At 38.1% G+C, this 25,659-nt stretch overlaps 1 protein-coding gene and 2 non-coding genes across 10 annotated transcripts; all 3 read right to left on the bottom strand.

The window, feature by feature from the left end:
• Positions 1-1,375: 1,375 nt before the first annotated feature.
• LOC124644664 (gastrula zinc finger protein XlCGF57.1-like) lies at positions 1,376-25,175 on the bottom strand. 8 transcript variants are annotated; one of them, XM_047184162.1, is made up of 11 exons: positions 25,045-25,175; positions 24,502-24,565; positions 22,690-22,799; positions 21,938-22,163; positions 21,194-21,440; positions 19,910-20,115; positions 18,724-18,929; positions 16,319-16,444; positions 5,946-6,146; positions 4,398-4,611; positions 1,376-1,705 (listed from the first exon to the last, which is right to left on the bottom strand). In XM_047184162.1, exons 3-11 carry the CDS (start codon positions 22,758-22,760, stop codon positions 1,607-1,609), a joined length of 1,596 nt encoding a protein of 531 aa, XP_047040118.1. In that variant the 5' UTR covers positions 22,761-22,799; positions 24,502-24,565; positions 25,045-25,175; the 3' UTR covers positions 1,376-1,606. The 8 variants fall into 8 exon arrangements, with proteins under 8 accessions (XP_047040118.1, XP_047040115.1, XP_047040117.1 ...); XM_047184159.1 differs by having other exon boundaries at positions 24,502-24,845; positions 25,045-25,169; XM_047184161.1 differs by having other exon boundaries at positions 19,910-20,109; positions 24,502-24,845; positions 25,045-25,169.
• On the bottom strand, positions 5,331-5,403 carry Trnak-uuu. Its single transcript has one exon. It is a non-coding gene; the product is annotated as a tRNA-Lys (tRNA).
• Trnak-uuu lies at positions 18,037-18,109 on the bottom strand. Its single transcript has one exon. It is a non-coding gene; the product is annotated as a tRNA-Lys (tRNA).
• Positions 25,176-25,659: the final 484 nt, after the last annotated feature.

Here is a 25,659-nt window from a genome sequence, read left to right as displayed (position 1 = left end):
ATCGCCCGTAATTACACAGAAACTATACAATGCAGATAAACGAATGTTGCATCAAAAGAAAGGTCTTAATTTGTTACAAAAATAAAAAACGTCAAAACGTAGTTAAACAAAAAGTTATGCAATGTTTAGTTTTCAGGTTATGAGTGCATAAGTACATTACCGTAGGTATCGAATTAATAGAGGCTAATGTGTATAGACAATTTATAGTATTTAATTTGTTACAGCGAAAAAAGATACTAGAAAGTAGGTTCAATAATATGTTAGAGTCGATTTTAGTTGGCCGCTCGGACGGCAATATGCCTAAAATACAAACAATTACATGTGGTATTCACAACTACACCATCTTAGATTCGCAGACGATCTCGTCTTATTCGCAGAAGACCCTTCTACTCTACAAAAAATGCTACAACAACTAGCATACGAAAGCCAGATAGCAGGATTATATATGAATATTAGCAAAACTAAAATAATGACAAACAAAACCAAAACCAAAATAGAAATATGCGAAAACGAGATTGAATATGTCAATGAATATATATATCTTGGTCAAATAATATCTCCAAAAGATCTAGCACATAAAGAAATAGACAGAAGAATTCATAGCGCCTGGCAAAGATACTGGTCACTTAAAGAAATTGTTAAAAATAAGAGTATACCTATGGTAGAAAAAAGAAAGGTTTATAACACATGCGTTCTACCATGTCTCACATACGGTTGTCAAACTTGGCCTCTATCACAAAAAATTGAACACAGACTCAGTGTTTGCCAAAGAGGCATGGAAAGAAGCATGATGGGCTTAAGGCTAATAGATAAATGGAAAGCGACAAAAATTAGGAACATCACTAGAGTGGCAGATGTTAAGATAAAAACACGAATACTAAAGTGGAAATGGACAGGCCACATGATGAGAACACAAACGGAGAAGTGGACCAAGAAAGTCACAGATTGGTATCCAAGAAATGGAAAAAGACGTAGAGGAAGGCAGTGTAAAAGGTGGGAAGATGATCTACCGAAAGGGTGGAGGAGAATAGCGCTGGATCGCTGCAAGTGGAGAGAACATGAGGAGGCCTATGTCGGAAGACAACCTGACCCGGTAGCTGATTGAGCTTCGAATAATAAACAAAATATTATTATATTAATAGTATCATATATATTAATAAGGATTTAGATAAGCTTATAAGTTTTGTTAAGAAGAATTGTTATGTTATTTCATAAGGTCAGAGAATAAAGGCTATTTTTATTTATTTTATTTTATTCACAACACAAAAAGGGTCAGGAAAACATATCGAGGAAACTAGTCTAAAAACCAATATTTCTTCTCTGTATAAGAAGAGGCCACATCACGTTCGTGGACAATAAAAATACTAGTATATAATGATTATAAACTTCATTTATTAACATTTACATAGGACACTTAGTACTTATTCACTGTATAACATCTTCCATTCATCCTCCGAGCCGTTTTCCCAACTATGTTGGGGTCGGCTTCCTGTCTAACCGGATGCAGCTGAGTACCAGTGCTTTACAAGGAGCGACTGCCCTATCTGACCCCCTCAACCCAGTTACCCGGGCAACCCAATACCCCTTGTTTAGACTGGTGTCCGACTTACTGGCTTATAACATTATCATAATAAGCAGAAAGCTCTTCCTCCAATTTATCCTTTTCACAAACTTCTCGTAAATGCCTATTCAGCTTGCTTTTACCCTGAAAAATGTAATTAATTTAATTATAAATACAAAATGTTTTGAAACTTATAATTTGTAATTTTGAGGAGTAAGGCCTCATTTACGGAGACGCGGGGCGTTGCGCGTCGCGTTGAGCAGCGCGGCCCGCACTGAATTCAAATATATGGCGTTGTATGAGTGCGTTTACGGAGAAGCGACTTTAGACGCGTTTGTTTGAATTAGGGCGTTTTTTGCGGCCGAGCCCGCGGATGGCACCGACGCGTCCCACGCGGCGTTTATCGCGGCGGCGCACGCAGCGGCAATTCTCGATGAAGCTATGTCGCTAGCTCGATAAAAACTAGTCGATTTGATCAAGGCGTGCGCCGCTGCGTTGCCCGCCGCGTGCTTCGCTACACGCTAGAGGATACGCCGCGGGCGCCGCGGCGGGCACCGCCACGCTTCCCGTCTTGCTTCTCTATGAACATGGTCATATATTGCTATAAGTTTGTGTTTACGCGTGCGATGATGCGTGCCGCTTCACGCGCCGCCCCACCGTAAACAGTAAAAACGTCCGACGCGCCGCGAGACGCCACGCCACTCGCGACGCGAGACGCCCCGCGTCTCCGTAATTGAGGCCTAAGTATTTGAAGAAACCGGTCTGTCAAAGAAGACGGATCACAATCCATACAAAATTGCCCCACGTCCTATAACAATGTGACGTATCTCAAAAAAAAGATAAAAATGTTTAAAAAAATATGGCATACTCTCCAATTCATTTTTTTTACACCTTAATACGAAAAAAATGCTTTAAAAATTGTTCAGGCGCTATTATGAAAACATCGTTCATAGGACTATTTATGGACTATTTTATTAAATTATTTTTTTGTTTGATAGGGTATACCTCACAGGTGGTCCCATATTCATCTGGTCCGGATCTGATGATGGAAACCCTGAGAAATCCAGGGCAACTTTTGAAAGTTGTAGGCATGCGCAGGATAAAAACTTGACTTTATGGTGTATGTCTTATAACAATATGCAACAGTAAAGGTTTGGAGCTGACCTGATGATGGAGACGAAAGAAGGTCGAGGGAACTCGACAACTGAATATGTAAACTACCTCGTGTTTGGGCTCATATTATTTGTATTGAATAGACCTTTGCAACAGTGAAGGTTTGGAGCTGACCCGACGATGGAGACCAGAGAAGGTCGAGGGAAATCGACAGCAAAATATTTAAACTACCTCAGAAGTCGGTGTCTAATGGATGTACCTAAGTTTATTTCCCCAACGACTTCTAGGCCGATGCTCCTAAGACTAGTTTTTTTTTTGCTTTTCAGTGTTTTTGGAAGTTTTTTTATCGTAAAAAGTTTTTTTTTTATTTTTGGCTTTTCAGTGACAAGCACAGTTGTCACTATCCGCATAAGTGGAAAGTTCTTATCAATACGAATAATATAAGCCCAAACACGAGGCAGTTCACATATTCAGTTGTCCAGTTCCCTCGCCCTTCTCTGGTCTCCATCATCAAGTCAGCTTCAAACCTTCACTGTTGCATATTGTTATAAGACATACACCTTATAGTCAAGTTTTTATCCTGCGCATGCCTACAACTTTCAAAAGTTGCCCTGGATTTCTCAGGGTTTCCATCATCAGATCCTGACCTGATGATTATGGGACCATCTGTGAGGTATACCCTATCAAAACAAAAAATAATGTAATAAAATAGTCCATAAATAGTCCTATGAACGATGTTTTCATAACAGCGCCTGAACAATTTTTAAAGCATTTTTTTCGTATGAAGGTGTAAAAAAAATGAATTGGAGAGTATGCCATATTTTTTTAAACATTTTTATCTTTTTTTTGAGATACGTCACATTGTTATAGGACGTGGGGCAATTTTGATCCGTCTTCTTTCTTCAATAGATTTAATCTTATCACAATAGTAGAAGGTTAATGTTCGATTGGTAAAATTTTACAAATTGGGTAGGTTGACCTTCTCGCTCCTATTTTTTTTACTATAAAGATAAAAAAAATATAGTTTTTCCCAAGCTTCTTTATCATTTAAATAATCAGATATTTGTAATATCCTTTTTTCAAAAGTTTGGATTTTATATGATTTTTAAATTTCTTGATAGGTAAATCACGAACCGCTTTGGGAAGTTTATTGTAAAAGCGTATACATTGACCCATGAACGAGTTGCTTACTCTGTGGAGGCGAGTAGCATGTACAGCAAGATTATGTTTATTCCTAGTATTTATGCTATGAACATCAGACATTTGAACAAAGTAAGATATGTTTTTACGAACGTACATTAAATTTTCAAAAATGATTATTTTGAGAGGCAACAGTCAGAATATTTATTTCTTTGAATTTCTCTCTGAAACTTTTGGCCCCAGAGGCTCGAACAGCTCTTTTCTGTAAAATAAATATAGTCTCAACATCAGCACAGTTTCCCCAAAGGAGGATCCCATACGTCATTGAACTATGAAAGTAACTAAAATAAACTATTCTGGCTGTGTTCACATCGGTGATTAGTCGGATCTTTTTAATAGTATAGGCGGCTGAACTAAGTTTTCCTAATAGTTTAACAATATGTGGGCCCCATTGGAGTTTGGAATCAACGGTCAAACCAAGAAATACCGTTGACTCAACAGGCTTCAACTCTACTCCATTTAGTTGTACATTGGTTTGTAATTGCCTTATACAGTCTAGAGTTTGGAAGTTAATAATAATTACCTTAAAACTATTCCCACAATGGTGACAAACAGCTTTACTAGGCTGTGGCCTCGCCGTATGAGTGCCTACATGTCTAATCAAAGACTTTCGACTCGCATACTTAGCGCCGCAGGTAGAACAACCAAAGTCTTTGCTTGACGAGTGCACGGTCGACATGTGGTTATTCAAAGAACGCTCGTTTGGACACGAGCGATTGCAGATTACGCATTCGTAGCTGTAAATAAAGATTTTGGTTAGAGTTACTTCAGAATGAGAAGACAGAAAGTTTGACAATCAGTCTTATTCAGTGGTATAGTGGTCCGAAATATGACTTTTACAGCGTTTTCACACTAGCTGATTTCCCGCTCGGTTTGAACGCGATATAACCGAACTCTATACTCTATCCACGGAAGCAAGAGCTAAAAGGTAAACAAAGAATGACAGTTTTTCAAGATGGCGGCATAACCCGACCGATGACAAAATCACAGATACTGCGAACATTTTACACAATAATGTGACGTTTTGTCATCGGTCGGGTTATACCGCCATCTTGAAAAACTGTCATTCTTTGTTTACCTTTTAGCTCTTGCTTCCGTGGATAGAGTATAGTAACTTATAAAATCGTACAAAAAGTTATGCTTCGGAATATGTCCTGCGTATCTTATTCGAAGCTCGCGAAAAAAACCGCCACTGTAAAAACGCTGTAAGGGTTGAATTTTGCAAAATTTGGTCTTCCTTCAAAGGAACCGAAAATTCTTTAGTCCCTAAGTTTTCATGATAAAAAGTGAGACGAAATTCGGTCTGAACTGATTTGAATGACGTAAGGACCAAATAGTTTTTTATAAGTTTAAGTTATAATAAATAAATTATATTTTTTAAGTTAAAGTTATGCAAGAACAAATAAGATGCCCAAAAACTAATTTGTTTATAAATAAATGGGAAGGCAAAAAGTATCGCCCGAACAGGGACTTGAACCCTGGACCCTTGGATTAAAAGTCCAATGCTCTACCGACTGAGCTATCCGGGCCTTGAAGGAATGCTTGAAACTAGCGTTTGGCCGCGGTGTCACCTGCGTTTTATGGAAATTGTGTGAATATGTAGAGAATATTATTAAATACGAAATTAAATCTTTACATCTCTACATAAGTGAAACATCATTCACTGATTAATCACGAAATCTCAGTAACCATAAAAACTTCAAACTTGAAAATTGGGTAAGTAGGTTCTCTATAGGTTTTAATTAGAAATACTCTACGGGATTTTACGAAACTCCAATGCTAAGGGGGCGGAACGGGGGTTTAAAATTAAAATCCATTTTTTTGGAACTACTGTTACCTACCTATATGACGGATTTTTTTTCGGTGTCTACTTAAGACTATACTTTATATCCAAGTGTGCGGAGTAGTTCCCAATGATCGCTGGCAAAGCTAGTTTTTTGTATTTATGTATTAGCTCGGCACCCGCTAGCAGTTTCAATCTGGTCTCATATATAGATATTTTTTCCAAATCGGTCCACTACTTCCCGAGTTTACCACCTTCATACAAACAAATCAACTTTTCAATACTCACGATCTATCCTGATGATTACCCGAATTCCTCAAATGCGCTAACAAACTCTTCCTGCTAGTATACCCGACCCCACAAGTTGTGCAGTAATGTTCTTTCATTTGTTCCGTGGTAGTGTGTTTCTTTTTATGCTGGGTCAACGTGTAGGGGCTACTGAATATAGAGGTACATTGGTCACAAGTGAATTTTCGGTTTATGTGGGTTCTGGAAGTGAAAAAAAAAATATATAAAAAATATAGGCGTGTTTAATATTAACCTAAATAATTATAGTTAAATTCTAAAGTAAAAACAATTTGTTGAAGCCGTTTATTAGTTTTAAGTTTCTTTTTTTTTTTATATAGAAATATAGATTTATTTTGCTGTCATAAGATGGTTTTTAGGGTTCCGTACCTCGAAAGGAAAAAACGGAACCCTTATAGGATCACTTTGTTGTCCGTCTGTCTGTCTGTCTGTCTGTCTGTCTGTCAAGACCCTTTATCTTAAGAACGCGTGAACGTATCAAGCTGAAATTCACATGAAATACTCGGGTCTATTGTCCCTTTAGGCTGTGAAAATATCAAGCTTCTAAGCCGAGCCAATCAAAAGATACAACCGATTATGTCGATATTTTCAACAAATTCTCGACACTCGCAAAGGAATCAAAACCTACAGGGTACTTCCCGTAAACTCAGAATCTTGAAAGGACAATGCTATTCTTTGTATGGAAGTTGGGCTCAAGAGTTGCCCACAGTAACTGCATAGTGTATTATGTTCCATAGGCTTATAATAGGTCCCAGACCGAAATATTTCGAAATCTATCCCGGGAGTCCTGAGAAAAACTGGTTTGACTCTTATTCAATACTAGCTTTCCGCCCGCGGCTTCGCTCGCGTGGAATTCGGTTCACCCCTCCCGCTGTGGGTTAGCAGCGGTGAGGGAGTGTCAGACTCTTACTGACTAAAATCGTCGTGTTCCGTCCTAGGCCTTTTATATACCAGGGCCGCGGTACCTCTTTCGAACAACCCGCAGCCGCGGCTGGCCCTGGCGCTACTGGGCCCCACTGATTTCAAAACAGACTAATTCGCGGCGAACCTTAACACCACGATACAGAAAAGCACAACGCCATCTATCGAGCTATCGGGAAGCTCGCGATTGAACAATGAGCTACAGGTTAAAGCGCGAGATATCATTGCACTTCTTACGTATCTTAAAAAAAACAACGTCACCACGTTTTAAAAAGCTATCATTCCACTTCTTATGTATTTTAAAAACACATCGTTACCACGTTTTAAAAACACCCAGCGCCATCTATCGCATACCTCAAGAACGAAATAACTTAACTAATACTTATACCAATTAGTAATTCGTTGAATTATAGTTAATTCAGGATAAGTAGATGTAAAAAAAACAGTTAAGACGATAAAACAAATCGTACGTCATCCCTCGGGAATTCCTCATTTTCGAGGATTCATTATCGTATCATTTAGCTTCTAAATTTATATGTTCATATTCGTTTGCAATATATAAGTAGATGTAAAAAAAAACAGTTTAGACGATTAAACAAATTGTACATCATCCCTCGGGAATTCCTCATTTTCGGGGATTCATTATCGTATCATTTAGCTTCTAAATTTACATGTTTATATTCGTTTGCAATATATTACCTTGTTTTAAACGACACACAGCGCCATCTACAATCCATCCATCAAGCAAACAATATTTTTGTTTTCCCTCGGGAATATCTATTTTTTTCGGGATAAAAAGTACCCTATTATTTAATCCGGACTTCTAACTTTACGTCTGCAAAATTTCAAAGCAATCGGTTCAGTAGTTACGGCGTGAAAGCGGAACAAACAAACAAACAAACAAACAAACTCACTTTCCGATTTATAATATTAGTAAGGATTACGAAAAACATCCTTACGAACTCTTAACTATTCCACTTTTATTACCTTAATTGAAATGCATTATAATATTAATCGACAAATACGAGGTATTGAACGAGAATTTTTTTTACCGACTTCAAAAAATGGAGGAGTTTCTCACTCAGTTCGTTTGTATTCTTTTTACGTAAGTACGTGCATATTAACTCCGTCGTTTACCAACCGATTTAAACAATCATTTTATTGTTTGAAAGGATTTACTTTCCAAATAGTTCCTTTGTTATTCGGTCCAGGGTCTGGTGATAGAAACCTTAAAACAATAGGGAACTCTCGGAAATTGTAAGCACATATCGAATAAAAACTTGTCATTCGGGTATATGTCTCCGACACCACAAAACTGTGGAGGTTAAGACCTGACCTGCCGATGGAGACGACAGTGAGACGAGGGAACTCCTCAACGGTAACTATTTACTACCTCGTGTTCGAGCTTATTTAATTCGTCCTGATAAGATTTTTCCATTGCCATTACGGATATTAATTGCATGACGCTACACGAACTTAGGACTGATTGTAGTAGATAGAGACTGAAAAGCAAGAGAAACAACAATTACCTTTAAACGTCTATTTCTGTTATTTTATCCTGTTAACAGTGAAACCACTAACTATCTGAATGTTATTTCAAGAAAAGAAGGTTGTTAGGTTTGTGGCTGCTTAAAATGGCTAGCTAACAATGGCTGGCTAACATGAGAACCGGTTTTTCTCTTGACCTCTGGGACCGATTTCAAAAATATTTGGAGTCCGTCTTAAGAGTGAAGTAAAGAACCTATTCTAACCATTCCCACTACTGGGCAAATGGCTTGGGCTTTATAAAGTGACTGTTCAAGTTTAACATTATAACCGGTTTGTTTCGGGACCTCTGGGACCGATTTCCAAAATATTTGGATTTCGTGTTAACAGTGCAGTAAAGAACCTATTTCGACCACTTTCACTACTGGGCAAATGGCTCAGGCTTTGTTAAGTGACTATCTATGGAGAACATTTGAACCGGTTCTTCTCGGGACCTCTGGGACCGATTTCAAAAATATTTGGATTCCGTCTTAAGAGTGAAGTAAAGAACCTATTCTAACCATTCCCACTACTGGGCAAATGGCTTGGGCTTTATAAAGTGACTGTTCAAGTTTAACGTTATAACCGGTTTTTCTCGGGACCTCTGGGACCGATTTCCAAAATATTTGGATTTCGTATTAACAGTGCAGTAAAGAACCTATTTCGACCACTTTCACTACTGGGCAAATGGCTCAGGCTTTGTTAAGTGACTATCTATGGAGAACATTTGAACCGGTTTTTCTCAGGACCTCAGGGACCGATTTCAAAAATATTTGGATTTCGTGTTAACAGTGCAGTAAAGAACCTATTTCGACCACTTTCACTACTGGGCAAATGGCTCAGGCTTTGTTAAGTGACTATCTATGGAGAACATTTGAACCGGTTTTTCTCGGGACCTCTGGGACCGATTTCAAAAATATTTGGATTCCGTGTTAAGAGTGAAGTAAGGAACCTATTTTAACTATTCCCACTACTGGGCAAACGGCTTGGGCTTTGTAAAGTGACTGTTCAAGTTGAACATTAGAACCGGTTTTTCTCGGGACCTCTTGGACCGATTTCCAAAATATTTAGATTTCGTGTTAACAGTGCAGTAAAGAACCTATTTCGACCACTTTTACTACTGGGCAAATGGCTCAGGCTTTGTTAAGTGACTATCTATGGAGAACATTTGAACCGGTTTTTCTCGGGACCTCTGGGACCGATTTCAAAAATATTTGGATTTCATGTTCAGAGTGCACTATGGAACCAGTTGGAACTACTCCCACTGCTGGGCAAACTTTGAGCCCAGACCCTGGCATTGTCCTTTGGCATGAAGCATTGTTATATAATGCAAATATAGGAAAAATTGCGAAAATCTCATTTTTTTTGTTATATAATATAATAAAAATATTTTAATAAAATGAAACTTACTACCTTATTTCTCACGAACGAATAAAGGTACCAAATTGAAAGAAGACGGATCACAATTCATACAAAATTGCCCCACGTCCTATAACAACGTGACGTATCTCAAAAAAAGATAAAAATGTTTAAAAAAATATGGCATACTCTCTAATTCATTTTTTTTACACCTTCATATGAAAAAAATGCTTTAAAAATTGTTCAGGCGCTGTTATGAAAACATCGTTCATAGGACTATTTATGGACTATTTTATTAAATTATTTTTTGTTTTGATAGGGTATACCTCACAGGTGGTCCCATAATCATCAGGTTAGGATCTGATGATGGAAACCCTGAGAAATCCAGGACAACTTTTGAAAGTTGTAGGCATGCGCAGTATGTCTTATAACAATATGCAACAGTAAAGGTTTGGAGCTGACCTGATGATGGAGACGAAAGAAGGTCGAGGGAACTCGACAACTGAATATGTAAACTACCTCGTGTTTGGGCTCATGTTATTTGTATTGAATAGACCTTTGCAACAGTGAAGGTTTTTTTGCTTTTCAGTGTTTTTGGAAGTTTTTTTATTGTAAAAAGTTTTTTTTTTATTTTTGGCTTTTCAGTGACAAGCACAGTGGTCACTATCCACATAAGTGGAATGTTCTTATCAATACGAATAATATAAGCCCAAACACGAGGCAGTTCACATATTCAGTTGTCCAGTTCCCTCGCCCTTCTCTGGTCTCCATCATCAAGTCAGCTTCAAACCTTCACTGTTGCAAAGGTCTATTCAATACAAATAATATGAGCCCAAACACGAGGTAGTTTACATATTCGGTTGTCGAGTTCCCTCGACCTTCTTTCGTCTCCATCATCAGGTCAGCTCCAAACCTTTACTGTTGTATATTGTTATAAGACTACACCTTATAGTCAAGTTTTTATCCTGCGCATGCCTACAACTTTCAAAAGTTGTCCTGGATTTCTCAGGGTTTCCATCATCAGATCCTGACCTGATGATTATGGGACCATCTGTGAGGTATACCCTATCAAAAAAAAATAATTTAATAAAATAGTCCATAAATTGTTCTATGAACGATGTTTTCATAACAGCGCCTGAACAATTTTTAAAGCATTTTTTTCGTATGAAGGTGTAAAAAAAATGAATTAAAGAGTATGCCATATTTTTCTAAACATTTTTATCTTTTTTTTGAGATACGTCACATTGTTATAGGACGTGGGGCAATTTTGATCCATCTTCTTTATACCAAATACCTAGGTATATTGTCCCTTTAAGCAATGAAAAAATCAAACTTCTAAGTTAACGCGATCAAAAGATACAGCAGTTTTACCGACACCTTAGACGAATTTCCGTCACACGCTAGGGAATCAAAACCTACAAGGTACTTCCCGTGAACTCAGAATCTTAAAATTCGGCACGAAGCAACGTTATATAGTACAGATAAAGGAAAAATTGCGAAAATGATAAATTTGAAGTAACATAAAATATTAAAATATTATTTTTGCTTACATGACATAAAATATTTTTTTAATAATTATAAACTTACTACCTACCCTTTTTCACATGAACGCGTAGAGATATTAAAGTTTTGAATAAAAAGTGAAATTCATATCAAACACTTTTTAAATATAATGGCCTCTAAACTGTGAAAAATTTTAAATCATTCAAAGGTCACTGGGCACCTTAGTATGAAAACCATACCCACGGCGGATACGAACGAAATATAGCACAGTATAATGATAAAGGCTCTGATTTACTATGGCATTAGTCGCATCAATGTGAACCATGGGAATCTAGAGAAAATCAGGTGTAAACATCAAATATTTTCCTCATTTCAATGGGGAATTTAAACGACCAAGTTTGACGGATTTGAGAAATCATTTCTTTGTAGTGAAAGAGTATACTCGCCGTTTATTTCCATTGTCATCAGGTCAGGATCTGATGATGGAAATCCTGAGAAATCGAGGGCAACTATCAGAAATTGTAGACATGCATAGGATTAAAACTTGATTCTCAGATGTATGTCTGGTGATACTATCAAACAGTGAAGGTTTAGAGCTTATCTGAAGATGGAGAGGTGAGAAAGTCGAGAGAACTCGGTATGTTTTAGTTACGTCGTGTTTGGGCTTACATTATTCGTATTGACGAGAACTTTTCACAAAAGTTAAAAATAAAAACTTTTTACAAAAAAAAAACAACTTCTAAAACAACAAGAAAACTGTTTATATGCATCGGTCTAGATCTCGGTGGTAAAATAAATATAGATGCATCCTCTAGACACCGATTTCTAGACCGATGCACCTAACATGTTTTTAATTTCTTTCTTGCTTTTGTTTTCTTGTTGCTTTTTTATATGTTTGAAGTTGGATTTGTTTGTAAAATGCTACAAAATAAAATAATGCCGACTTTATAAAACAAAGAAAGGGACAGAATTACACTTTTGTCAAGGCTCTAGAAACGTAAAGCCAGCAGCCCCGAATCCTACTCTCTAGAAGTCGTTGTTACAATTCGACAGCTACAAGTCGTCAGGCGGTCTGCTTTAACCCAATTTAGTAGTGAATTCTCATCACCTAAAATAAAATAAGCTCCAACACAAGGTTACGTTATAAATTGTAAAGGAGTTCCCATAACTATATCTGATCTTAGCTGTCGATCCCACAATGGCAGTCAAACCTATCTTTGTGGAAAGTCTTCGCCAATACGAATAAAATAAGCCCAAACACGTGGTAGTTGCAACATACCGTTCGGGAGTTCCCTTGACTCTCTGTAGTCTCCATAATCAAATCAGCTCCAAACCTTCACTGTTTACCAGTACCCTCAAAAATACACTCACATGTCTGGTTATGACTCGATGCGTGCCTACAATATTCAAGAGTTGCCCTCGATTTCTCAGGGTTTCCAGATCCTCATCAGATCCTGGTCATCCGGATTGGCACCTTCCTTCTTTATGAAATGTCTTTAACAATAAAAACTAGCATTGCAACCTGTACAATCCTCTGAAACTGCTTGTCTTTTATATTTTTCAAACGATCCTGGCCATTCGTCTCCATGGAATTTTAATAAAATATTTATATTCAAAGAAACGTCATACCATTCTCCACGATTTAAAACTACTTTGATTCATGTCCGCCACTTTTTACAAAGCGGGTCAGATATGCCCCATGACCTTTAAGACATAATTAGTGATTTTCAATCAGATTTCTGAATGATGACTATAAAATGTTGTATATAAATAACTTCAATAAAATAACTTTTACAAGGTACTGGCCTACTATTTTAGTTATATTATAAAATAAAAAATATTAACTATTTTGACTCTCACGAAATTACCATAACTATGATTGTTCTAAACTGAACGGTTGGCGCGAAACTCACTTTTTATCTATACAGCATTTGTACGGAACCCTCGGTGCGCGAGTCCGACTCGCACTTGGCCGGTTTATTTAGTATATAAAACTGTATTAAAAAAACAATAAAGGATACCTAAAACATTATCCAAAGTTGACAATACACGACACTATGCTGAAAATTACGATATTATGCTGAAAACCGCATCAAAATCGGTACGGACAAACGCGAGAAGATCGCGCACTAACTTACGTACATACAAGGAAATCTGAAGACCTCCTTTATTTTGATGTCGGTTAAATATAGTTTAAAATATTTTAAAAAATATTAGCAACTAGCTTCTGCCCGCGACTTCGTACGCGGATCCTGTCCCTTATGCCAGCGACTACGGGGTCAGCAAAATCAAAGATCTGAATTGTCTGATATTGAATTTTAAGGGCCCGTTGACTTGAAAACAACGGAATACGCATAACCATTAGAAACGTTCCATATATTTCATTTTTGTACTTTAACGGCAAAAGCACAGCAGACTAAACAAAACGCTGAGAACTGAACCGCAATAGACGTGACCATAGGGATAAAAGTAGTGATTCTAATTAGTCCGCATTTAAGTTGTGTGTGGCAAAAATATTATTATTACGTAAAAAAACATTAAATGTTACTGAGATGACAAAGTCGTGATGAGTTAGTGGAAGTCGTGGTGGTTTAGTGGGTAGAGAACCAATCTCTCAAGTATGAGCGTGCGTCATTGATTCCAGGTCTGGCAAGTACCTGCCAATGCAAATTTTCTAAGTTCGTTTGTACTTTCTACGTATATTTTGAATACCAATGACGGTTATTTGGAGAGGATGTTAAACTGTAGGTTCCGGCTGTCCTTGAACATTCTTGGCAGTCGTTATGGGTAGTCAGAAGCCAGTAAGTCTGACCAGTTTTACCAAGGGGTGTTGGGTTGAGCGGTTAACCGGGTTGTGGAGGTCAGAAAGGCAGTCGCTCCTTGTAAAACACTGGTACTCAGTTGCATCGTGATTTGAAGTCGACCCTAACATAATTGGAACAAAGGCTCTTGAGATAATAACTACAATAATAATGAGATATAAGCACCGCAGGACATCTGAGGCTGATGACGGGGAGTAGCGACCCCGCGGGGCATATATACTGAGTTCTCCAGGGAGAGTATACTGCCCCCATCTCCGGCCGGTTGGAGTGAACCATGACGGGGGTAGGTCTCACGCCTCTGGTTTGGCTTGGCCGTCCAGAGTGGAGTCGCTAGAGCACTATTAGTAGCCCTGCTCGGAGGGTGGGTGCCTCATGGTAAGCACAGGGAGCGCGTAATCTGCGTTTAAAGTCCGCCGAGGTATCCTCACCCTTCAGCCGCTCATGTCCCTGTTGCCCTCTTGTTGCTATTCAGTGACTGGTTCCCGGGGGCCCAGTAAGTGAGGTGGCGAGTCTCCACCTGCCATTTTTACATGTACCTAATACATTGTCATCCACTAACATCCCATCACAATAGCCCAAGTAGTTTCCTCCATAGTTAGCAATAGTTTAGCACAGAACCGGGGATTGTCTTTTTTTTAACGACGTCCACCGGGGATTGTCCTTGGGTTCATTTCTATAGTGTATAAAGGGATAATCGTCGGTTTTGTGTCACCATTTAATAAAAGTTGTCTCAAAAGGGCTTCAGCGTGTTGGCTTCGGCCCCACGTTTGCCTCCCAAAAATTCGGAACTCTGTAATCCCGAGGTATGGAAGAGACATACAAAATAATAATGAGATATAACGCAACAAAGTCGGAGAGTGGGGGCTCGGGACGCCCCGTCTAGATATGTAAAATTTGTACTAAGCAGTGACTTAACACAAAATTCAAGCGTTGTTGCATCTTCGTTATTATTTGTTTGTGAGAGAGAGAAAAGAAAAATACGTGTCCATTATTTTAGGGTTATTTAAAAGACGGACTAATTACTTTTTTTGATTCACCATACCTATTTCATAACATTCATTTCTATACATTTCAAGTTTGCTCTTGAAGTTCCACATCAGGTTCCAGATTTTCGATGTTTATACGTCAATAGAGAGTGCTTATCAGATTGAACCGCTTTTGCTAAAACGTCATGTCTTCATATGCTATAGTCTAGCTGGGCTCCTGGAGTTCCACATCAGGTGTTTTAGAGAGTGCTTATCAGATTGAATAACTTTTGCTAAAACGTCATAGTTCTATATGCTATAGTCTAGCTGGGCCCCTGGAGTTCCACATCAGGTGTTTTAGATCTTCAATTTGTATAAGTCAATAGAAAGTGCTTATCAAATTGAACAACTTTTGCTTAAACGGCATACCTGTATATGGTACAGAGAAGCTGGGCTCTTGGGGTTCCACATCAGGTGTTCCAGATCTTAAAATTTATTATCTCAGCTGAAAATGCTCATCACATGAAACAATTTTTGCCATGGCATCATTTTTGTATCTCTTATAGTTTTGTTGGTCTGTTGGTGTTCTGCATCAGGTCTTCAAGTTTCGAAGATACATTATAGCCTATATGTTGACCAGGCTTAATACTGATACAACAAAGAAAAAATCATTGAAATCCGTCCAGTAGTTCCGAAGATTAGCGTGTACAAACAAACAGACATACAGACATACAGACATACAGACATACAGACATACAGACAGATTTTTTTTTTTGGATTTGTGCTCCATTACTGTTTCTAAACCCCACCCAATTATTATTTTTTTAATATATTCAATGTACAGACACAGTTTTTTTACAGATTTATTATATGTATATAGATAGAATTGAATATTCCTTCCTTTTTGTAAAGTCTGGTAAAATCCTACTAATATTATAAACGCGAAAGTTTGTATGTATGGATGTATGGATGTTTGTTACTCTTTCACGCAAAAACTACTGAATGGATTTTAATGAAACTTTACAATAATATAGCTTATACATCAGAATAACACATAGGCTACAATTTGTGAACATATTGTTCGAAATACTAAACCTGCGCAGACGAAGTCGCGGGCACCAGCTAGTAGTTTATAAAAAAATCTCAGGAAAACATACTACATAGCTGTTTGCGCTACATATTTTCCCTAAAATTTTATGTAATGAATTTCCTAAAAGTAACGCAATTCAATTCTTAACTTAGTAAAATAATGCCTACTTACAACATATGAGTCCTCACAGCAGCTTGATTTTTGAAGTTTTTACCACAAATATTACATGAATACGTTCTATTCGACTTCGTACGCCCGTGGAACCTTTTCAAATGCTGTTGTAAGCCACTTGCGTCCCTGTAAATGTTAAGAAAATGTATTAGTTTATGTGAAAATAGCTGTTCCCGTGGTTTCGCCCACATCCAACCTCCGAGCCTTTTTCCCAACTATGTTGGGGTCGGCTTCCAGTCTAGCCGGATGCAGCTGAGTACCAGTGTGCCACAAGGAGCGACTGCCTATCTAACCTCCTCAATTCAGTTAGCCAGGGTTTCGCCCACGTCCCGTGGGAATTACTGCCCGTACCGGGATAAAATATAGCCTATGTTACTCGAGAAGAGTGCAGCTTTTAAATAGTATAAGATTATTTTAAATGCTTTCTGGGGCCCGATTCTCCTAAGTTAATAATGTCAAAATCGAATAGAAATCGAATCGCAATATGATCGTAATAGCAGTTTTAACCATATCGGGCATTCTGCTACTAATAAAAGACCAATCGTATTAGATTGACATTTGATTGGTGTGCGATTGGTCTGCTATTTTGGTGATTTTGGTCTATACGGTAGTTTGCTGTACAATCATTTTGCAATCGTAAATCATTTGCAGACAAAATTATTCATTATTGAATGACAGAAAAGGATAAAAACGTTTATTTCAAAGAAAAAATAGCGGAATGCCACATACGCTTCAATCGTAATCGAGTCGGGATTGGATCTCAGTCGAATTGAGTCGAACGTGAATCGTATGTCGCTTAAGTAAAATTAGGAGAATCGGGCCCCAGTATTTTCGGAGCATTCAGGGTACGGCTACCTATACATATCGGGTGTGTCGTTCATAATCACATTAAATGAAATGCGTTAATATACTGGTTAGCGCTAGTTCAGACACGGCGGGAACCGCGCGATTGCAACCACAGTAAACACACTTCTTCGTCGACCTTCATTTTGAATCTGACGCTTACACGCACGAAATCGCATACTAACCGCGCGTGTCTGAATAGCATCTTAATATATGTCGATTAACACAAAGATAAAAGAAAAATACGTAAAAATAAAAAAAAAAATTTCAAACAAAGTAAATGGAATAAAAATGTGCAAAAATTAGAACACCATATAAAAGTCAGTCATTACAAACAACTGAAATTCTCCCTTGAAAACTGACAGCTGTCAACTGGTCAAAACATTCGATACTCCTAACTTTATCTCTGCTTTACACATGATGTTGTAAATTATAAAAACGAAAAATGACTCCTGTGGCCAAACCACTGAATGGATTAGGTTATTTTTTTTTACAATTCGTCATAGAATATCATAAAGTACCTATATGCGATATGATTTAATGTGATTGTGAACGACACACCCGATATATTTACAAATAAACAAAAATATCCTCTTAATAATAATACGACAGCAGTTTCCCGCGGTTTCACCCGCGTCCCGTGGGAACTACTTCCCGTACTTGGATAAAATACAGCCAACGTCACTCGGGGATGGAGCAGGTTTTAAAAAGGTGTTTTTTTTTCTAATAGGTTCAGTATTTTCGGAGCCTTTAGGGCACAAATAAAGGAACAAAAAAAAATTCTCTTTCTATAATAATTTAAAATTATTATTATAAAAAATATACTAACAAATAAAGACATTCTAATACAAAATATATGGGAAGGCAAAAAGTATCGCCCGAACAGGGACTTGAACCCTGGACCCTTGGATTAAAAGTCCAATGCTCTACCGACTGAGCTATCCGGGCCTTGAAGGCCATGCCCAAATATGTTAACACATAACCTTATATTAATATAGATATTTTATCTCAAGAAAGCGAGTAAGCCAAACTTTGTGTGTGTGTAATGGCCAGTTTCATCGGTTACTGATAAAGTCTCTGATATCTATCAGGAACTTATCTGACAGAATAAATATAACTTTTCGTTTCACAGGATAGCAATATCAGGCAGAAATATGCATGACGAATGAAAAAAGTAATTAGTCCGTCTTTTAGATAACCCTAAAATAATAGACACGTATTTTTTTCTTTTCTCTCATAAACAAATAACAACAAGATACAACACTATTGAATTTTGTGTACAAACTTTACGTAACGAAACGTACTCGTCGTTAACAATCAAAATAAAAAATGGGGAACAAAAGGAGAAAAGAATTCAATCAGAATCTTATACGAATGTCCTGAGAGATTTTGAGGTCAATTAGTGCAAAAAATTGTGAATTTATTTCTTTTTATTTTGGAAAAGGCCCAGTAACGTAGTAGTTACAATGCCATCTATAACTTTCTTGGGAAAAAACCTATTATTTATATTTAATTGAATTTTCCAAACCTGATAGGTACAATATAAAATAATTTATACTCACTGAAACACCCTCCCACATAGATGACAGGTAGCCACAGACGAACTATCATGACATCTCTTAGCGTGCGTCTGAGTCTGTCTCGCACGAATATACGCGGAGCACACTGTACACCTGTGCCGCGTCGAGTGCAGCTTACAGTGCGCCCGCAATACCGCGCCCGTTGCAAACCGTAGCGAACATAGCTGGCATACATATTCGCCGTTAGACTGCAATATATTGTACATTAAAACTATGTGGTCTATTATAATAATGCTTGGAGGTAGCAACTAGGTAATAACTATGGGTGAAAAAAAACGTCGCCGTTTCCTCATATAGGAAAAGTCACAGCCATTCTGATATAAGGATTTGTGTTTAGATGCGATTATCCTAAAAACCAATTGGGTAGCAATTGGTAGCAACTAATTGTAGCTGGAAGCAATTAGGTAGCAACTCTCTATGTATATGTATTTCAAGGGGATCGGTGAAGAGTTGTCACTCTTATTCTGATGGTGACAAATGCAGTAGTATTAGTATTGACGACCTCGATGGCGCAATGGTCACCATGCCGGACTGCCGAACCTGAGGTCCCGGGTTCGATTCCCGGTTCGGTCGACATTTGTGTGATGAGCATGCTTGTTGGCCGTGGTCTGGGTGTTACAATATGTATTCATAAATATGTATATATGTAGCTATATGTAGTTTATCAGTTGTGTTAGCACCCATAACACAAGTTAATTAATAACTTAGCATGGGGCTAACCAACCGAGTTTGAATAAGATGTCCTGACATTATTATTATTATATTTTTTTATGTCTACCAGACCTCGGGACTATAGAGTTCAGGATTTTTGGGAGGCGAACGTGGGGCCGAAGCCAACACGCTGAAGCCCTTTTGAGACAACTTTAATGAAATGGTGACACAAAACCGACGATTATCCCTGTATACACTATAGAAATGCACCCAAGGACAATCACCGGTTCTGTGCTAAACTATTGCTAACTATGGATGCAAACTACTTGGGCTATTGTGATGGGATGCTAGTGGAAATATGGCACCTGCCGATAACAATGTATTAAATACATGTAAAGATCCGGACGAATTGAGAACCTCCTCCTTTTTGGGAAGTCGGTTAAAAACGGCAGGTGGAGACTCGCCACCTCACTTACTGGGCCCCCGGGAATCAGTATGTAGTATTAGTATTATTTACCTCTTCATGTCTCATCATATGGGCTTGATAAGTATCCTTAAAAAGGAAGCCCAAAGCACAATTATAACATTTAAACTCAGCTTCTGTATACTTCTTGCTCCTTCTCTGTGCTTCTAACTCTGCTTTCTGCTCTTCTGCAGTTAACAGTATCTTCTCAAAGCCTTTCTTTTTAGATTTTTTTGTTTTCTTCTTTTTTGAATCTGAAATTGTAAAAGAAAGAGTTATTTTAGAGTTCCGTAGCCAAAAGTTAAGGGACTTTATTTTTAAGTATCTCAAAAACCGTGATAGTTAGACAGTTGACATAGATTATGTATTTCTGTTGCAGCTATAACAAAAAACTACTACACGACTACTGTACGACTAAAAACTAAGACTGCCTCGTTGGCCCGGTGGTCGCAAGCGCGGCTGCTGTGCTCCAGGTCTCGGGTTCGATTCCCGGGTCGGGCCAAAATCGCTTTGTGGGTTTTCTTAAACTTTCACAAAGCAGCCTGTAGTCTGGAAGTTGGTGATTGATTCACCCGTGCATCGGAGAGCACGTAAATGTCGGTCCTACGCCTGATCTCTTTCCGGTCGTGTCGGATTGCCGTCCCATCGGGTTATGAGAGTGAAGGAATAGGGAGTGCACCTGTGTCTGCGCAAATGCTCGTGCACTATAATATGTCCTGCGCAGCTGGCTGATCTCCTTAAGTGAGAACAGCCGCCGTGGCCGAAATCGGTCGTGGACGCCATTATAACAAAAAAAAAAAAAGAGAAATAGAATAAACAGATTTCTTCCCGTCTGGGAATCGAACTCGGAACACCGTTTCTTTTGGTAAATCATCAATGACCCCTCCCGCTGTGTGTGCAGCGTGAGGGAGTGTCAGACTCTTACTGACTAAACCCCACCATGTTCCTTCTTAAGCCCTTTATGTACCAGCGCCGCGGTCACTCGCGCGAACAATCCCGCAGCACCCCTTGGCGTATTTTATAACATTTTACCTAGAGCTGCCATCCGTCCGGGTTTCCCCGGATTTGTCCTCGTTTGGAGGCCGTTCGGGGGCCGTCCGGGCGGTGTTTCAAGAAGTGTCCGGGAAAACCCGGACACTTTTCATGTAAGGAAGCACCTCATTGAATTAAGTATATGTTAATAGTAAATGGATTACAAATGAGATGGCAGCCCTAAGCCGCCTACAAGTTTGCAGTGTGCTCAATAGTTACCGAAACATACATAGACAATGTGCATGTATATTTACACACACACACACAAGTAAGTCTCACCCGCTTTCGCAGGATCGAACATCTTACCTGATTCTCCATTACCATCTTCATTCCCACTTCCATTTCTAATTTCATCCAAACATTCATTTCTCTCTTCTTCATAGAACTCATAGTTAATTTCATTTTCTTCACTAATGTCTTTTAAATCAAATCCATCGGCTGTTTCTTGTTTGAAATGTACATCTTCATTATATGAATGTACGGAACCATTCTTTTCAATGCCGTTACTGTCTTCACAGTTTTCATTGTGATTGGTTATATTATCTTTCGTATTCTGAAAGGTGAATATATAGGGTTCTTACAAGGCTTGGATGTGAAGATGTTTTAGCTTAATCGGCTCAGCTACGGCCAAGTCAATATTATTGTAATGTGAACAAAATATTGATTTATTATTACAAATAAAGTTGATCAGGACTTGGTTTCTATGCGATCTCAAAACTTTTTACGGTGGAAGAATTGCGTAGACAGACTTGGCTTTTTTTATATTTAATGTTGTTGGTGGGATCTAAAATTTACAGTTATGATGTGTTTCTGATTTCTGTTGCTGTTTGAACAACAAGCACTTAAAACCTATAATAATATACCTCAGTATTTTAGGGAGCTCTCAATTACCAAATATGATTTCGTGGAGGTTCGGAACCCTACATGTGCAAATCCGACTCGCACTTGGCCAGTTTTTTTAATCATCATTTATTTTTTTTTACCTTAAAAAAGAGAAATTTATGCTAAAATTCCCAGCAATACCATAGTAAATACGCTTTTAATACCAACCTTACATTCCCCACTGTCTTTAACACCATTATCCTCTATCTGACCTTCAAAATAATCATCAAAATCATTGCATTCCTCTTCAAGTTTCATATAATCACTACTGTGTGTACTTTGCTCTCTATTATAAACATATAATTGTAATATATTTGTTGGTAAACAGTTTTCTTCTGAACAAATTATTACTGTTTCTATTTCGTTCTTCTGTAGATTTATCGTGCCTTTTTCACTGAAAATTTTGAAGAAGAAAATTGTTAAAGTTTGTATAAAACACCATCTTATTGTCTGCCTAGAATTCTACTATGTTGGGGTCTGCTTCCAGTCGAAGTGGATGTGGCTGAGTACCAGTGTGCCACATGGATTGATTGCCTATCCGATTTCAACCCGGTTTTGGCAATCTGATACCACGTGGTAAGAGTGGTTATCAGATATGGCTTCTGACTACCTGTAATAATGACTTCCAGAGATGTTCAAATGACAAATTATTATGGACGGCTGCTACACCAGAGCAGTATCAAGTGCAAAGTCTAGTCTAGTCTTGTGAAAAGCAGTTTGGAATCCAGACAACCAGTCTTACCTAGAGGTATCGGGTTGGCTAGGTAACTATGATGAGGAGTTCCGATAGGCTGTAGCTAAATGTGGCACTCAGATGCATCCGGAAAGACTGGAAGCCAACATAGTCGGAAAAATGCAAGGCAGATGATAAAAGTATTGTTGTATATGGTTCAAAATCTAGTGAATAAAGAAGTGCTTACCTAAATAACACAGGGTACTCCAAACTCCTTTTTAGGCAGATAGATTTGAACAGCCATAGCTTATTTACCATGTGACAACAGATGTAGCAAAGATGGGAGTCTGGACATAGCTGCAAAAGTATAGAACATCATCATCATCCTCCGAGCCTTTTCCCAAACTATGTTGGGGTCGGCTTCCAGTCTAACCGGATTCAGCTGAGTACCAGTGCTTTACAAGAAGCGACTGCCTATCTGACCTCCTCAACCCAGTTACCCGGGCAACCCGATACCCCTTGGTTAGGCCGCGTTTCCATTGACGCGGAGCGGGGCGGAGAGGAGCTTAGCGGTGCACAAATTGACCAATGACTATGCTTGAAATCTCCGCTCCGCTTCAATGGAAACAGTACGAGCGGGGTGGAGCAGAGCTGAGCGAATATTTATACATCGAGGCGGTGCAGTGCGGAGGACAGCGAGCATTGGGGTGCAGAGCGGAGGACAGCGGGGCGGCACGGAGCGGTGCGGTGCGTGACTCGCGTGCAGTGTGTCAGTTGTCTTCGTTACGTCACTAGGTGCATTCAAAATCTTCATCGCTCTTATCCGCCCAGCTGCGTTCCTCTCCGCCCCTCTCCGCCCAGCTCCGCTTCAGTGGAAACACTGACCACTTTTCACCGCTCTTCTCCGCCCCTCTCCGCCCAGCTCCGCATCAATGGAAACGCGGCCTTAGACTGGTGTCAAAAATATAGAACAAAGCACACTTTATTATAGGATAAAATATAGTCTAGTAACCAATCCTTGTGGTTCCACCTGTAGACACTACATTATCAGGAGCAAGTATTTTGCTGGACAGATGATGAGGCACATTGGACAGCCGAGAAATATAGATAAGATAATGCCTCATGCCTGGTAAGAATAGCCAGGAAGAAGAGGATCCTGCAGATGGACAGACTTTCTTTTGCAGGTTCAATAGTTTCCAAGCCTTTACGGTACAGACAAACAAAAAATGATTTTTCTTTATAATATTAGAAAAAAATCAACAAGCTATTCTTTTACAAAATTTATTAAATATGGAATTTATATGTTCGTAAATATACACTGTGACTTTTTAGTCGTCTTACAACGACAGCCCACTTCATGTATCCAATGACTAGTAAATGTTCATATAAAAAAAAAATATATTTATGAGATTTGAATAATTTAAAAATAAAAATTAATTCATTATTATGATGCATGACGTAGATTATAAGAACAGCCTGTTGTGAGCGCTGCCCGAATCTTGTATCAATGGAGCGCGGCGCGTTGGGAAGGTACCTACTTTCTACCGTTTGATACGTAAACATTTTTTTTTCAGTATTTTTCTTTGCACCTATTATCTTAATTAAGTCATCATCCTCCGAGCCTTTTTCCCAATCATGTTGGGGTCGGCTTCCAGTCTAACCGGATTCAGCTGAGTACCAGTGCTTTACAAGAAGCGACTGCCTATCTGACCTCCTCAACCCAGTTACCCGGGCAACCCGATACCCCTTGGTTAGACTGGTGTCAGACTTACTGGCTTCTGACTACCCGTAACGACTGCCAAGGTTGTTCAATGACAGCCGGGACCTACAGTTTAACGTGCCATCCGAAACACAGTCAGTGGTGTCTAAGATATACTTAGAAAGTACATACAAACTTAGAAAAGTTGCATTGGTACTTGCCTGACTATAAAAGTAAGGCTATAAAATTAATAATCGTGTCTAGTGGTATTTTATGTCGGATAGATTGAGTGGACCACCTTTGTAAGACGACTAAAAAGTCACGGTGTATAAATGATAATAAAAATGATTAAATACTTACACTCACACCAACAATTTCTCTATATTTCTCCCGTACCTCCTCATTAGCATCTGAATTCACAGTACTATGACAAATAAAACATAGAAACGAAGACATTTTCACTAATTCTCCAATAGATTACTAAATATTCTCAAATTCTATACTTCTTCATTCAAATTGTTGTATTTATTTAACATTGTAATAGTAGTGTATAGCTTTAACCCTTGTTTTATATAAAATTATTCCGTTATTTAATGAGCAACAGTTTATTAGAACCTGGATATTATGAAAATAATATATTTTTTAACAATTCTACTAATATTCAAGGATAAGTATTTATATTGGTTTGCTCGTCTTTGATGAAGCTGGAAAACAATTGATCGATTTTTTTATTCTGTAGCGAGGTAGCTTATATGTAGGAGAAAGAATTAAGCTAGGTTTTATTTCCATAAAATTATTAAGAAACTGGTTTTGCAACATTCTGTATGAAAATGCTTGTGTATTGTTTCATTTTATGAATTAAATATAAGACCATATTGGCCCATTACCCTTAAGGATATGTACCTTATAGAAGCATTCTTTAAATCTGCTATTAAGATTCCTTTTATCGAGTTAGAATTTCAAAATAAACAAAATATTCATCAAAACAAATATTTCAAACAATTTTGACATCACATTACACAGGTGACATGACAGTGACACTGACAGAAAGAAACATCGATCACCTGATTTCTTCAAAAGAACGTGCTTTATGGTTTTATGGGTGCAATCAAAAATAAAGTAAATCGAATGCTTTCTTTTCATTTCATTTTTTTGTGAAACTGTTTTTTTCTTATTCTCACGATCTCCGTGAATATAAACTACTTATGTGACCATAATCAACAAGACTAATATCTTAAGTTAAGTCTTAAACGAACGTAATTTAATTAAAATATTGCTCATAAGCTTTTCTACCATACCTCGCAGTTCTAAGAGGACAAACTTTGTCTTTCAAAGCTGTTGCACTTATTAATACTGTTTACTTTTCCTATAAGAAGCATTTTACTGAATTCCTATAATTTAGTAATGATGAATGCATTCCATTCTATTTGTCACCATTTCTCTATGGAAATTGCGTCTTCTATGGCTGTACACCTTTGTAAGCTTTTAGTCGAATATTTCTCTACTCTACTAAGTGTC

The sequence above is a fragment of the Helicoverpa zea genome, chromosome 30 (assembly GCF_022581195.2).
Source record: "Helicoverpa zea isolate HzStark_Cry1AcR chromosome 30, ilHelZeax1.1, whole genome shotgun sequence".
Taxonomy (NCBI): Eukaryota; Metazoa; Arthropoda; class Insecta; order Lepidoptera; family Noctuidae; genus Helicoverpa; species Helicoverpa zea.
This window is presented reverse-complemented; position numbering and strand designations above follow the sequence as displayed.